Here is a 13,569-nt window from a genome sequence, read left to right as displayed (position 1 = left end):
GACTTTGAAAAACATGAGTTGTGCGCATCCCTACTAGCTACGATACCATCTACTGTACGCATGGCCTCACTGAAGCGTGGAGAGATGGTCCTGATGCAGCAGATACTAGTAGAAACGCCCGACTACCCTCCGCTCTGGGGCTCTGGGGGAAGAGCGATGGAGGGAGATGAATTGGAGGCTTTTAAAAGGCAAACGAACAGCACTAACAGAACATCTCTCGGGCTCTCTCCTGAGAAACTGCTGCGCTGGCAGAGGCGTCGCCCCGGGCTCGTGTGTGTGTGTGTGGCTATGTACTGTAAATGTGCATTGCTATACGCGTGTGTGTGTGTGTGTGTGACTGTGTAGCGTTTACGACGCTGTGAAGGACACCACCAAGGCAATGAAAGCGCAGGACTCCGGAGTTAAATCACTCCTCCAGGGCCAATCATAGCCAGACGGAGGGCTGTTGTGTGTGTGTGTGTGTGTAGCGTGTGTGAGTGTGTGAGTGTGGGCTGGTCAAGGGCAGATAAGGATACGGGTGGAGCGATGGGTAAGGGGGGGTTGGTTATGAGGGTGAAATAGTGAATGAGAGGAGTAACTGCTCTGCTGCAGTGCTCAAAGCCAGAGAGAGACCAGAGAGTTCTGGAACATTCCCTTGACGACAACACTGACTCAATCATTAACTACATCCTTCACTTCTCATCTGCAACTCCAGTTCTACACTGCCATCGGCCAAGGCCCTTCCTGGTCTAGTAGTTCGTACACAGTAGTAGTTGTAGTTCACACGCAACCGCAAAAAGGGGTTGATAGAGAGATAGATTAGAGAGAGATAGATTAGAGAGTGATATATAGAGATAGATTAGAGAGAGATAGATTAGAGAGTGATATATAGAGATAGATAGAGAGAGAGATAGAGAGATTTTAGATAATAGATATATTGTATATTAATGTATTATTTGTCAATGTTAATCATTGTGTCTGTGCTGCTTTGGCACCATACTGTAGTTTTTTCATCTGTCATATCAATAAAGCTTATTTGATGACTACTGGAGGAACCAATAAAGCTTATTTGAAGACTGCCGGAGGAACCAATAAAGCTTATTTGAAGACTGCCGGAGGAACCAATAAAGCTTATTTGAATTTGAGAGAGAGAGAGAGGGTGAGAGGTAGAGAGAGAGAGAGAGGGTGAGAGGTAGAAAGAGAGAGGTAGAGAGAGAGAGCAGATTCATTTGGCCCTGCTGAAACCTGGACAGCAGGGAGAGACGCACACCAGATGCTCACTGTGTGTGTGGGGGGGGATCAGACCGATAACGGAGTACGAACGCAGCCGTCGGTGACAGAAGCCATTAGCGTGGATGGATCCAGCTCTCACATCAGCGCCCAGACGGGAACCGGTGCCGAGGACGGCAATCTACCAACCCCTTCTCACAAACCTAAGATAATCACTAAATCAATGGCCGCCCACTACCAGCGAACCTTCTCTGCAGCTTTGTGTGCTTGTTATGGCAGCCTCCTCCCCCCCCCTGCCCCGCCCCCCCATCCAAAATGGCAGCCATTTCAGGCCACTCGAGAGGTACCCCGTTAGTTGATGGATGGGTTTCAATCAGCTGGTCTGACGTTTCTTCTGGAACATTCATGGGAACGGTCTCGGGGCGGGTGACAGAAGAGGCCCCCCTTGAGTACAGGGGAATGGGCGCGGGGGTCAGGGTTACTGGGAAGGCTGCTACGAATATAGTACGAGGTCATGGGTACACTGGGAACCAACGCTGGGGTCGGGGAGTCGGGGGTTTACGTGTGTCGGTACGCGGGGCTGGTCGATGACTACAGGGGAACCGTGGGTAACGTAAACAGCCGCTCTGCTGCAGATGGTCACAGGCTGAGGCCCCTTCAGGGCTGAGGAGCTCCGTATGGCCGCTGTGGAAGAGACGCGTGGAGTGTGTGTGGGCGAGGGGAGAGAGAGTTGTTACAAATGTTTATTTAAGCTTTATTTATTCAACCAGGCAAGGCCATTAAGAACAGTTTCTTATTTAGAATACTGGCCTTGCAGAGAGAGGGGGAGAGAGAGAGAGAGAGAGAGAGAGAAAGATAGAGGAAAATATGGAAAGAGGGAGAGAGAGTGTGTGAGCATGTGTGTGAGAGAGAGAAAAAGAGAGCAAAAGATAGAGTAAAAGATGGAAAGAGAGAGAGAGAGTGTGTGAGCATGTGTGTGAGAGAGAGAGAGAGAGAGAGAGAGAGAGAGAGAGAGAGAGAGAAAGAGAGCAAAAGATAGAGTAAAAGATGGAAAGAGAGAGAGGGAAAGAGCGTGTGTGAGCATGTGTGTGAGAGAGAAAGAGAGAGAGCAAAAGATAGAGGAAAAGATGGAAAGACGGAGAGAGAGGGGGAAAGAGTGTCAGCATGTGTGTGTGTGAGAGAGAGAGAGAGAGAGAGAGAGAGAGAGAGAGAGAGGGAGCGAGAATGTGTTTCTGTATGCAGTGTAGATGACGAACGCCCAGAGTGTAGCAGTAGTAGTAGTAGTGGGATAATTGCTGGCGTGTGGTTCAGATGGGCGTGCGCTGAGCAGCGCTGCTGCCTCCATGTTTGATCAGCCTCAGCCCCGCCCACATCCACATCCACCTCCGTGACACAGCGACCGGGGCGCCGACTCACTCTCTCCTTCCACGCTCGCCTTTTATGACTTCCTCGTAGCGTGAGGCGAGGAGTCCATCGTCGGCCTTACAATGACTTCCCATCCTCTGCTTCCTCTGCTTTCAGAAGAAAGCCCCCCCCCCGACCCCGACCCCGGCGTCCGTCAGTCCGTCCCTCTCTCCGACCCCGTCTTCGTGGAGCCGGCGTTCGTGTGTGAGGTCACACGCTCAAACTGAGCTGAGAGGAAAAGGAGCGAGCGGGGGGGTGAGGGAGGGAGAGAGAGGGAGGGAGAGAGAGAGAGAGAGAGAGGAAGAGAGAGAGTGAGAGGGAGAGAGAGAGAGAGGGAGGGAGAGAGAGAGAGAGAGGGAGAGAGAGAGAGAGTGAGAGAGGGAGAGAGAGAGAGAGGGTGGGAGAGAGAGAGAGAGAGAGAGAGAGTAAGAGTGAGAGAGAGAGAGAGAGAGAGAGGGAGGGAGAGAGAGAGAGAGAGGGAGGGAGGGAGAGAGAGAGAGAGGGAGAGAGAGAGAGAGAGAGGAAGAGAGAGAGTGAGAGAGAGAGGGAGAGAGAGAGAGAGAGAGTGAGAGAGAGAGAGAGAGAGAGAGAGGGAGAGAGAGAGAGGGAGAGAGAGAGAGAGAGAGAGAGAGAGAGAGAGAACTCAGGAAGACAAGACACCACACAGGTTTTTCCACGGCCTTCTCTTAGGAAGAAGAAAAAGTGTGTGAAACCACAAAAGTAGCACCGTCTTCCAGAGCAGGGGTTCCCAACCTTTCTTCCCCGGAGTCCCCCTAATTTACACCTGATGGAATTTGCACCCCCTCCCAAATTTTTTTTACAAAAAAATCGGTGTGAATGTCCAGTCTGTGTGTGTTTGTATGTAAATTCCATCAGGTGTAAGTTAGGGTACAATGAAGCGCTTCGCCAGAGTAGCAGTAATACTAATGTTGACACGATTCATAGTCTCAGATTAATTTCTTGAGTTTATATGGTATTGTAGTTTATATGGTATTGTAGTTTATATGGTATTGTAGTTTATATGGTAATATAGTGCCGTAAATACAAGGCTTTTTGACCCTTCATCAGATATGATCATGGATTTTGTTAAAATTGCTGTGTGACATGTCAATAACATGATTCTTTGTCTTGCTAATATTAAGGCCTCAAACTGTCTGAGGCCTGGAGCCCCCCCCCCCCTGAGATTGTTGGCGCCCCCCTAATGGGGGTTGGGAAACCCTGTTCCAGAGGATGAGAAAGCGAGGAGGTGGAGGAGCAGGGGAAGGAGGCGCAGGAGAAGAGGAAGGAGACGGAGGAGGAGAGGGAGGAGACGGAGGAGCAGAGGGAGGAGGCGGAGGAGCAGAGGGAGGAGGCGGAGGAGAGGGAGGAGACGGAGGAGCAGAGGGAGGAGACGGAGGAGCAGAGGGAGGAGGTGCAGGAGCAGAGGGAGGAGGCGGAGGAACAGAGGGAGGAGGCGGAGGAGGAGAGGAAGGAGATGGAGGAGCAGAGGGAGGAGGCGGAGGAGGAGAGAAAGGAGGCGGAGGAGCAGAGGAAGGAGGCGGAGGAGGAGATGGAGGAGGCGGAGGAGGAGAGGGAGGAGACGGAGGAGCAGAGGGAGGAGACGGAGGAGCAGAGGGAGGAGGTGCAGGAGCAGAGGGAGGAGGCGGAGGAGGAGAGGAAGGAGACGGAGGAGGAGAGGGAGGAGACGGAAGAGGAGAGGGAGGAGGCGGAGGAGGAGAGGAAGGAGGCGGAGGAGGAGAGGGAGGAGGCGGAGGAGGAGAGAAAGGAGGCGGAGGAGCAGAGGAAGGAGGCGGACAGGGAGGGAGAAATGACACGGCAACCCGGAGGTTGTGACTTCAGTCACTGCAGTGACACGTGCAGACGTGTGGCCTGCGAGTGACCGCGACCTCCTCCTCCGCGCACAGGAAGTCACGTGGAGGGAGGAAGAGACCTACTTCCTGTTTAAACTGCCTTTCAAACTTGACATTTATCGCCGACACCTGAACCGCGCCCACCCGCCCCGCCCCACCCCACGCTGTCCCTGTAGTCCTTTTCTCTCTCTCCGAGTCGTTCAACACCTCGAATGTTGCTCTGCACCACAAGCCAAGGCACGGAGGAGTTTGAGCGGGAACTGGCTGTCCCAAAGACTGGGCTGGGGACCAGAGGTGACCGAGCCTTTGGGGCGGCGGCCCCTAGGCTCTGGAACAGTCTGCCCCGGCACATTAGGTCTGCCCAGACCGTAGAGATGTTTAAGTCTTCTTTAAAGACTCATCTGTTCTCCCAGGCCTTCAACTCAGGTTGAGCTGGACACCCGATGGCCCCTGTATTGTTCTGTATTTTATATTTCTTATTGTGTATTGTGTGTGGTGTATTGTAGTGTTCTGTTGCGTGCTGTGTGGTTTGTTGCTCTGGAGCTGTTGCACTTTGGTCGACCTCGGTTGTTTTAAATGTGCTTTATAAATAAAATTTGAGTTGAGTTGAGAAACACTCATCCTGAAGACATTGACCTGACTATACGACTGACACAGACCCAAAACAAACTCTGTCTCCTGCACAACACACACACACACACACACACACACAGACACACACACACACACACCTCTATGCATCTGACCCCTGCCTTGACAACCGTGATCCATTCTTGACAGAGAGAAACATTGCCAATTCAACCTTGGCTTAACATCAAACATCAGAATGTCCTTAGGCACCTTGGACGTAAAAAAAAAAGAAAGAAAGAAAAGATTTAGGAGTATGGGGTCGAGGTCTGTGTATGTTTTGGATAGTTCCGTCATTGTTTTTTAAATGTGTAAAATGCATGAATGTGATTTTAAATTGTTTATAAGGGCTTTTCACACTGTACTTAGCCCAGGGCTAAACACATTCTTAGAACCTTCTTAACCCCAGGCTGAGGGAGTCGTTAGCCCCAGGCTAAGAAAGCTTTCACACTGGCACCTTCCTGGCACATTCCAAAGTGGGCTAAACCCGACTTTAGCCTGGGGCTTGCTGGCCCTGGTCCGGAGCAGGGTTAGCCCTGAGGTCGCGGGGTCAACCTCTGAAAACCAAGTAAACATGAGGCTAAAAGGTGCCAGTGCGAACTGGAGACAAGTAAACAGTGGACTCACATTTTTGTTGTCCAATCACACTTCTTCGTCTCGTCATTACAGTAGGTACTAGGCAATCGAACTCCTTGTAACTATACAGCTAATGGCAACATCATAGCTAACTAAAACGACAACAATAAAGTATGTCCATAAAAAATCAGTTCAGAACAAACTAGATGGCAACATTTTAACGTTGCTGCTTGCTCTTAATGAGTACCCACGCGTCATTGAATGTAAACATTAGTTGGATGTTGCAACAGACATTTAACCCAGGGCTAGCAGAACAGCAGTGTGAATCGTATAGCCCTTAGGTTAACCCTTGGTTAACAATGTGTGTGTGAAAAGGGGCTAAATTAACCCAGGGTTAACTCTTAGCCCAGGGCTAAGGATAGCCCTAGGATAAAAATATGCAGTGTGAAAAGCCTTATATTGTTTTTTTATTACCACTTTATATTGCTGATGATATCTTGTGTAACCAGGTCACCATTGTAAATGACACCTTGGTCTCAATGGGCTCCCCTGGATAAATAAAGGTCAAAATAAATAAAAATAAAAAAACACAAAAAACAAAGAGAGAATGAGAGCAAGAGAGACACAGAAAAAGAAAACAGGGTTGACTACAGCCAGTTACCGTACACACACACCCAGCCCAGACCCTTGCCCTGCCCTTTGAACAGTGACGTGGATGCTAGGGCTGCACAATCAGGATAAAAATGAATGTTTCGCCTGATATGTAATCGCGATTATTGAGCGTGGTCAACTCTTTTGATTTTGTCGGCATTAAAATCTATTTATACCTTCATCTTCTCGGTGTTATAATAAGCATGTGGACACACACACACACATCTATTTAGATTATATATTATATGTGTACTGTAAATAAAGAATCAAAACAAAACATAGAGTAAATAAGCACAATAATGCAACAAAAGAGGTGAGTTTGCCGTATGTAAAGTACACACAGCACCACCAGTATGACCCACCATGTTAGCTGGCGAGCTGTACTCACTAGGACGCTGGCTTCATGGTTTGTTTTGCTGGGCGCTATATAAACCACTGACAAACCGACAATAGGCAAGCGGCCTTCTCCAAACATCATCTCCACTATCTGGCTCATGGCCCAAGTAAACTCGCTTCCCCGGTGACGTAGTGTGCTGTTCTCAAGATAGCACAAATTCACTCTGAGGTACAGAAACACACACACACGGCACGTACGCACACACAATGCCTAACTCTCTCTCTAGCTCATCCTGTGTCCAGTGGTGTGTGTGTGTGTGTGTGTGTGTGTGTGTGTGTGTGTGAGCCAGGGCTACAGAGGCGCTGGCTGCGCAGTCCAGTTTGAACAGCATTCAGCTGACGGTCCAAATGTGCCTGAATGAGACAGGATAATGCCCAGGCAGCAGAACCAATGGGCTCCAAGTTGTGTGACCACTCGACACACACACACACACGCGCACACACACACACACACACACACACACACACACACACACACGCACACACACAAAGGCTAACTTCCCATCAAACGGTTGAAATTGGGTACTGATAGGGCTCATCAGCTCTGGAACGTGCGTCTGGTGACTCCTGACATTTCATTGGTCTCTCCTCTTCATCCTGTTCCCTTTCACTTCCTGTTTTCTCAGCTTCCCGCGGGGAGCAGACACACCGCAGCGCTCTGCACTGTTTGATCAGGACCTCAACCCACTGTGACCTCCCACTTTTGTACACACAAGCACGCCATACACACACACACACACACACACACACACACACACACACACACACACACGGTTCCTCCCAGTTCCGTCTCTCGCTGTGGCAATAGTGTATTAAGCTGAGCTCACCAACTGTGATCTGAGCTCTGCTCGCCTGCTTGTCCAGACCTGACTGACAGACTGTGGCGCTTGCTAAGCAGAGGAACCAGTCCCCCAGAAAGACAACAGAGCCTTTGTCTCCTACCAACACTCAGTCCTGCTCTGGCCGTCGGGAGTTCAGGTCGACTCACGACGAGTCGGTCTCTAAACGCCGCGCTCGACTAGAGACTGAGGACATTCCTCCAGATTTTGTAGCGTAAAGTGGAACGGAAACAATCTGAGAGATTGAAAAACGCAAGCGAAAAGCACGTGGTAACGATTTGAGAGATTGAAAAGAAACCTGCAGTATTTTGATTAAAACTTTAAATCGTTTGATTCGGCACTCTGCACTATTAGTTTCACTGGGGGGATGAAGGTGAGGTTGGTCATGCACCCTATTGGAGATGTACTGTAGCTAGTGGCTCTGATTGGTTTTCGCCGATGTTCTAGAAACGATTTTCAGTGGCGACGTCTCCAGACTTTTCGCCGTCACGAGATTCGAGTTCAGGTTCTGCTGAAACACACCGAGCACCCGAGGCTTCATTTTACCAGTTTGTATTCCCTTCGCTAATATTTGCCATCAATACACAGTCACACCATAACTGGGCTGGGTACAGATACTGTACGTAGGAGTCTTGTGGACATTCGCGTTCAAAGCCAAACACGCACTGTAGCCACAGCCTGAAACCCACAGAAGGAGCCGGTTGTGAGAGTGTGATGCTCTGAGGAGCGTTCTGACCTATCTATCTATCTATCTATCTATCTATCTGCTAGCCTGGCTTTTCCAGTCTGATCACGTGAGCTCATTCGGTTTCACTCCACATATCTCTCTGGTCACGCATCACATTCACACTGATTTCCAATCTAAACCGTTTAATATGGGGCGGGTGTGATACCATGACAGTACGATGACAGTACCTTGATACGATGACTAACCCCACGCTTCGGTGCTCTGATTGGTTGTAGGTCTATCCAATTGCGTCCAGAGGCATTTTGATCTACAAGCGTTGATAACGCCCCTTGAAAATCTAAAATAAACTCAGCATTTGCAGAACCTTCGCCTTTTTTTTTTTTTACTCGGCCTGGAGAAGCCAGGCTAACATTCTGCTGGAAAACCTTGGGTCCTGGCACTCACATGGATGTAACTTTGACATGAACCACCTACCTAAACACCCATCTAAACACTGTTGCAGACAAGTACACCCTTTCTTGGCAACCGTACTCCCTGATGGCAGTGGCCTCTTTCAGCACGATAATGTGCTCTGCCACACTGTAAAAAACTGTTCAGAAATGGTTTGAGGAACATGGCAAAGAGTTCAAGCTGTCGCCCTGGACTCCGAATTCCCCGGATCTCAATTCAAGTTATTTAAAATGTAAAAAATAAAAATGTAAAATCCGGTTGAAGAATCTGTGTGATGTGCTGGAAAAACAAGTGTGATCCAAGGAGGCCCCACCTCCCAACTTACAGGGCTTAAAGGATCTGCTTCTGACGTCTCGGTGCCAGATACCAGACGACACCTTCGGAGGTCTTCGTGTCTTGACAGGTCGGAGCTGTTTTGGCAACACGAGCGGGACCTGCTTGGCAGGTGGTTTTAATGTTCTGGCTAATCTGATACACCGTATGCAAACACCAGGCCACCAGCCCGCAAACCATTTAATAATTTAATCCCCCTGGCAAATCAAGTTTGGTTTTGTTGTTTTGGTGTCGGGTAGGCTAGGCTACGGTATATAAACACAGTAACTAACTAAACATTCACTGGTTGTCCTGCGATTACTCTGCCAGGCAAGCTGCCGAAATGATTGAATAGCTTTGCAGTGGGCATGAGCTGCATTCCAGAGTAGAACAGTATCACAACTGTTGTCTATGGATCTCCTGTACTTTGAAAAGCACTAAGAGCTCTCTCGCATACATCCTAGCTCATTAACAGTACATACAGTGAGAGGTAATATTTACAATGTTAGGGGATGAATAAAGCTGAGTAAATATAGAGTGAATGGGTAGATTAGACTGCTGCTTCCAGCCCATAGTGAATAGGCAGATTAGATACAGAGTGAATGGGTAGATTAGACTGCTGCTTCCAGCCCATAGTGAATAGGCAGATTAGATACAGAGTGAATGGGTAGATTAGACTACTATTTCCGGCCCATAGTGAATAGGCAGATTAGATACAGAGTGAATGGGTAGATGAGACTGCTGCTTCCGGCCCATAGTGAATAGGCAGATTAGATACAGAGTGAATGGGTAGATTAGACTACTATTTCCGGCCCATAGTGAATAGGCAGATTCGATACAGAGTGAATGGGTAGATTAGACTGCTGCTTCCAGCCCATAGTGAATAGGCAGATTAGATACAGAGTGAATGGGTAGATTAGACTACTATTTCCGGCCCATAGTGAATAGGCAGATTCGATACAGAGTGAATGGGTAGATTAGACTGCTGCTTCCAGCCCATAGTGAATAGGCAGATTAGATACAGAGTGAATGGGTAGATTAGACTGCTACTTCCGGCCCATAGTGAATAGGCAGATTAGATACAGAGTGAATGGGTAGATTAGACTGCTGCTTCCAGCCCAGAGTGAATAGGCAGATTAGATACAGAGTGAATGGGTAGATTAGACTGCTGCTTCCGGCCCATAGTGAATAGGCAGATTACATACAGAGTAAATGGGTAGATTAGACTGCTGCTTCTGGCCCATAGTGAATAGGCAGATTAGATACAGAGTGAATGGGTAGATTAGACTGCTGCTTCCAGCCCATAGTGAATAGGCAGATTAGATACAGAGTGAATGGGTAGATTAGACTGCTACTTCTGGCCCATAGTAAATAGGCAGATTAGATATAGAGTGAATGGGTAGATTAGACTGCTGTTTCCGGCCATGTTGTCCACTGGAACAGTGAGTCATTGATGCGCCTGGTCAGAGTCAACAGAACCTGAGGCTGGCTTTAGCCAATCAGTGACCTGGGCTACCGCGCTGACCTGTGGCCACGGATGCCGTCCAGTGGGATGTGCAACGCGATAAGCAAACGACACGCAGCAGCGGCAGCGAGGGAGGCTTTCGACACAGGTGGTAACGGTCGCGCGCTCGTCCCGAGTGTGACGGCCGCTGGACACCAAAGAGCTCACGGCTTAATGATAAGAGAGGTCAGGGCTAGGGTCAAGGGGTTCAACGCCTGAAAAAGTCACGACTTCAACACCGTTGGCCGTCATCACAAACTTGAACTTTAGGAATCTCCTTCACGGTTCGAACAGAGATTACGATGGTTACAATTCACTTTTGGTTCCATCAACATGCAACACTACCATGAAAGTCTTGTGACAGTGAGTTGACAGAGAGGCTGATTGTGTCAGTGAGTTGTGTCCCATGACGACACAGTTACCTCCCCCAAAGCAGAACTTGAAACTAAATCAGGAGTTTTGTGTTTTTCTCTGAAAAGAGGTTGGGTAATGCTGCCACTGTACTTTGGCCCAGAGACCAACTACAGTATGAGTCAGCCAGCCAGGGCAAGTCAGTCAGCCCTCATGACTTGAAGAAAGAGACATGGGTGCTGATGGAAAAAACACAAACAAACAAAACAAACCACAGTGATGCCTGGCTACAGGTCAAGGGGCCTTAGGCCTGGCTACAGGTCAGGGGGTCTTACGCCTGGCTACAGGTCAGGGGGTCTTACGCCTGGCTACAGGTCAGGGGGTGTTACGCCTGGCTACAGGTCAGGGGGTCTTAGGCCTGGCTACAGGTCAGGGGGTCTTACGCCTGGCTACAGGTCAGGGGGTCTTACGCCTGGCTACAGGTCAGGGGGTCTTACGCCTGGCTACAGGTCAGGGGGCCTTAGGCCTGGCTACAGGTCAAGGGGGTCTTACGCCTGGCTACAGGTCAGGGGGTCTTACGCCTGGCTACAGGTCAGGGGGTCTTACGCCTGGCTACAGGTCAGGGGGTCTTATGCCTGGCTACAGGTCAGGGGGTCTTACGCCTGGCTACAGGTCAGGGGGTCTTGACCACCCTACTGTCCAGATGCTCCAGGGCATTGCCAGTCAGTACACTGCACGCGTGTCTGTGTGTATACATATACACATATATTTGGTAGTTTTTTTCCTCTGCAGACACCGCAATGCCTCTGATCTAATCTAGCTCCCTCTCTATCCCTCCCTGGGATTCGAACCCAAGCTCTTCCGCGTGCGAGGTGGACGTGCTGATAGTTGTGCCAATATGGATGCCCCCCCCCCCTTGGAGTGACTGTCAGCACTGCTTTGAGGACTGAGTTGACCAACCAAACCGATTCAGTGAGAAGTATCTCAACTTACCGTGATGACAGCCTTGCTGAGACAGAGGGAGCCGCGGCAACCGTACTCCCTCTCGTCCTGAGACTTGTAGTAGCTCAGCGTGTTGTTCTTCATCACCACCCAGCGGTCCTGCCATCCGTGGATGTAGTTGGTCCACTGGGGGAGAGAACGGGGTTGGAACCATCAGTTAGTGTGATGGATTCACACACCAGTTAGGAACAGAATAAACAGAATAACACTCTCAGACAGCCAACATAAAGACAATAACGTAAGGACACGCAAGCATGTAAAACTCCCACTCACCCATTACGTGTAGAGTGAAACCAGCTCAACACTACTTATCTGAATCATACCACAATCCCGCGCATAGTAGCCTATTACAGCGATTTAAATTTGAGCTATGGCTAATGCTATAATGGTAGAATTGTACATCTCAAATGCTCGCTGGAAACAAGTCATACATGTCATCCACGTGGACTAAACAAATATTGACCCTCCATCCCAAAACATGCGCTTTTGACCGCTTGACAGGCTGCATGCCGTCATGCCCACATTTGACAGCCCTGGTTGTGAGCTATCAACTACGATTAGAGCCCAGCTAATTGCTTATACAGTATGTAGAGGTTGGCTATCAAAATAGTTGTCTCTCCCAGTTCCCATCCCAAAGACCAGCGCGTTTGGCCGTACCTTGCTGAGGACTCCCCCGAACTCGGCTGAGCCCACAGGAGGCTGTCCTGACTCGGCTTCCAAATCCTCCTCGGACCCGGACGAGTTCCAACTCTGATTATCAGTCATTGTTGTTGTTGTCAGATATCTAGTGTGTTAACTATACAAATTAAGCGAGTATGGTATACCAAATGAGTTAATGACTGAAAAGAAAAGAGACAGGGGAAATAAATAAAAAGAAAAACTCAGGTTGGCACTTGATAGAGGACGGGCATATCCAGTAAGCGACTCCCCGCACATCCAGGTCGGAACTGACGTTAGCTACGCTGATAGCACCGGCTAGCTACACACTACCCGCCCCTTTTAGATCTGCCAGCAAAATACATCCGAGCTTAATTATTATAGATGACATATATCGCACTACCGACAGATATTCGAAAAGTGAAATCGCGGTGACTCTTCTTCTTCATACGGAAGCGTTTTTGAAAGATATAAACCGCACTATGATGGCTTCGGCGGACTCATCTGACAGCTCTCTCTCCACTGAGACCTACACGCCATATAAACCGCACTAGGATGGCTTGGGCGGACTCATCTGACAGCTCTCTCTCTACTGAGACCTACACGCCATGTAAACCGACGGCATGTGTGCAGGGGCGCTGGCCGTCCAGCCTACGTCACTAATCCATACTTAAAATGGAAACACAGCCCCTACCATATAACTAAATAGACACAGCATTTAAAGAACTAAATAGACACAAGGGAACACCTCTGGTAAACTAACCTACTGCTTCTTTTGTTCATGTCCATTTCCAAGCTGACTAAATCAGACTCTTCAGAATCTGAATTCTAATTCTAAAGCAACTTGCCAAGAGGCCAATCTCTATAACACAGGTGACAGTGGAAAGCTGTTCCTCATTCAATTGAACCACTAGGCTATTCACCAACATAATGTGTTTTGAGTTAGATAATAATGGTCTAATAGGATTATTATTATCAATAATAATAATAATAATAATAATTATTACTATATTATTATTATTAATAATATTATTAATAATAATAATGCTGGTA

The 13,569-nt window shown here is 48.7% G+C and overlaps 1 protein-coding gene across 1 annotated transcript in view; it reads right to left on the bottom strand.

Annotated features, from left to right (window-relative positions):
* The window catches only part of LOC311325748 (ceramide transfer protein-like), a 28,807-nt gene extending 16,089 nt beyond the window's left edge, over positions 1–12,718 (bottom strand). The window contains exons 1-2 of the mRNA XM_084458503.1: positions 12,517–12,718; positions 11,851–11,985 (exon numbers count right to left, since the gene is read on the bottom strand). Of these exons, the coding sequence (XP_084314629.1) occupies positions 11,851–11,985; positions 12,517–12,624 (243 nt within the window). The 5' untranslated portion in view covers positions 12,625–12,718. The remainder of the gene's footprint in view (positions 1–11,850; positions 11,986–12,516) is intronic.
* Positions 12,719–13,569: the final 851 nt, after the last annotated feature.

This window comes from Borostomias antarcticus, assembly GCF_949987555.1.
Source record: "Borostomias antarcticus genome assembly, chromosome: 2".
Taxonomy (NCBI): Eukaryota; Metazoa; Chordata; class Actinopteri; order Stomiiformes; family Stomiidae; genus Borostomias; species Borostomias antarcticus.
This window is presented reverse-complemented; position numbering and strand designations above follow the sequence as displayed.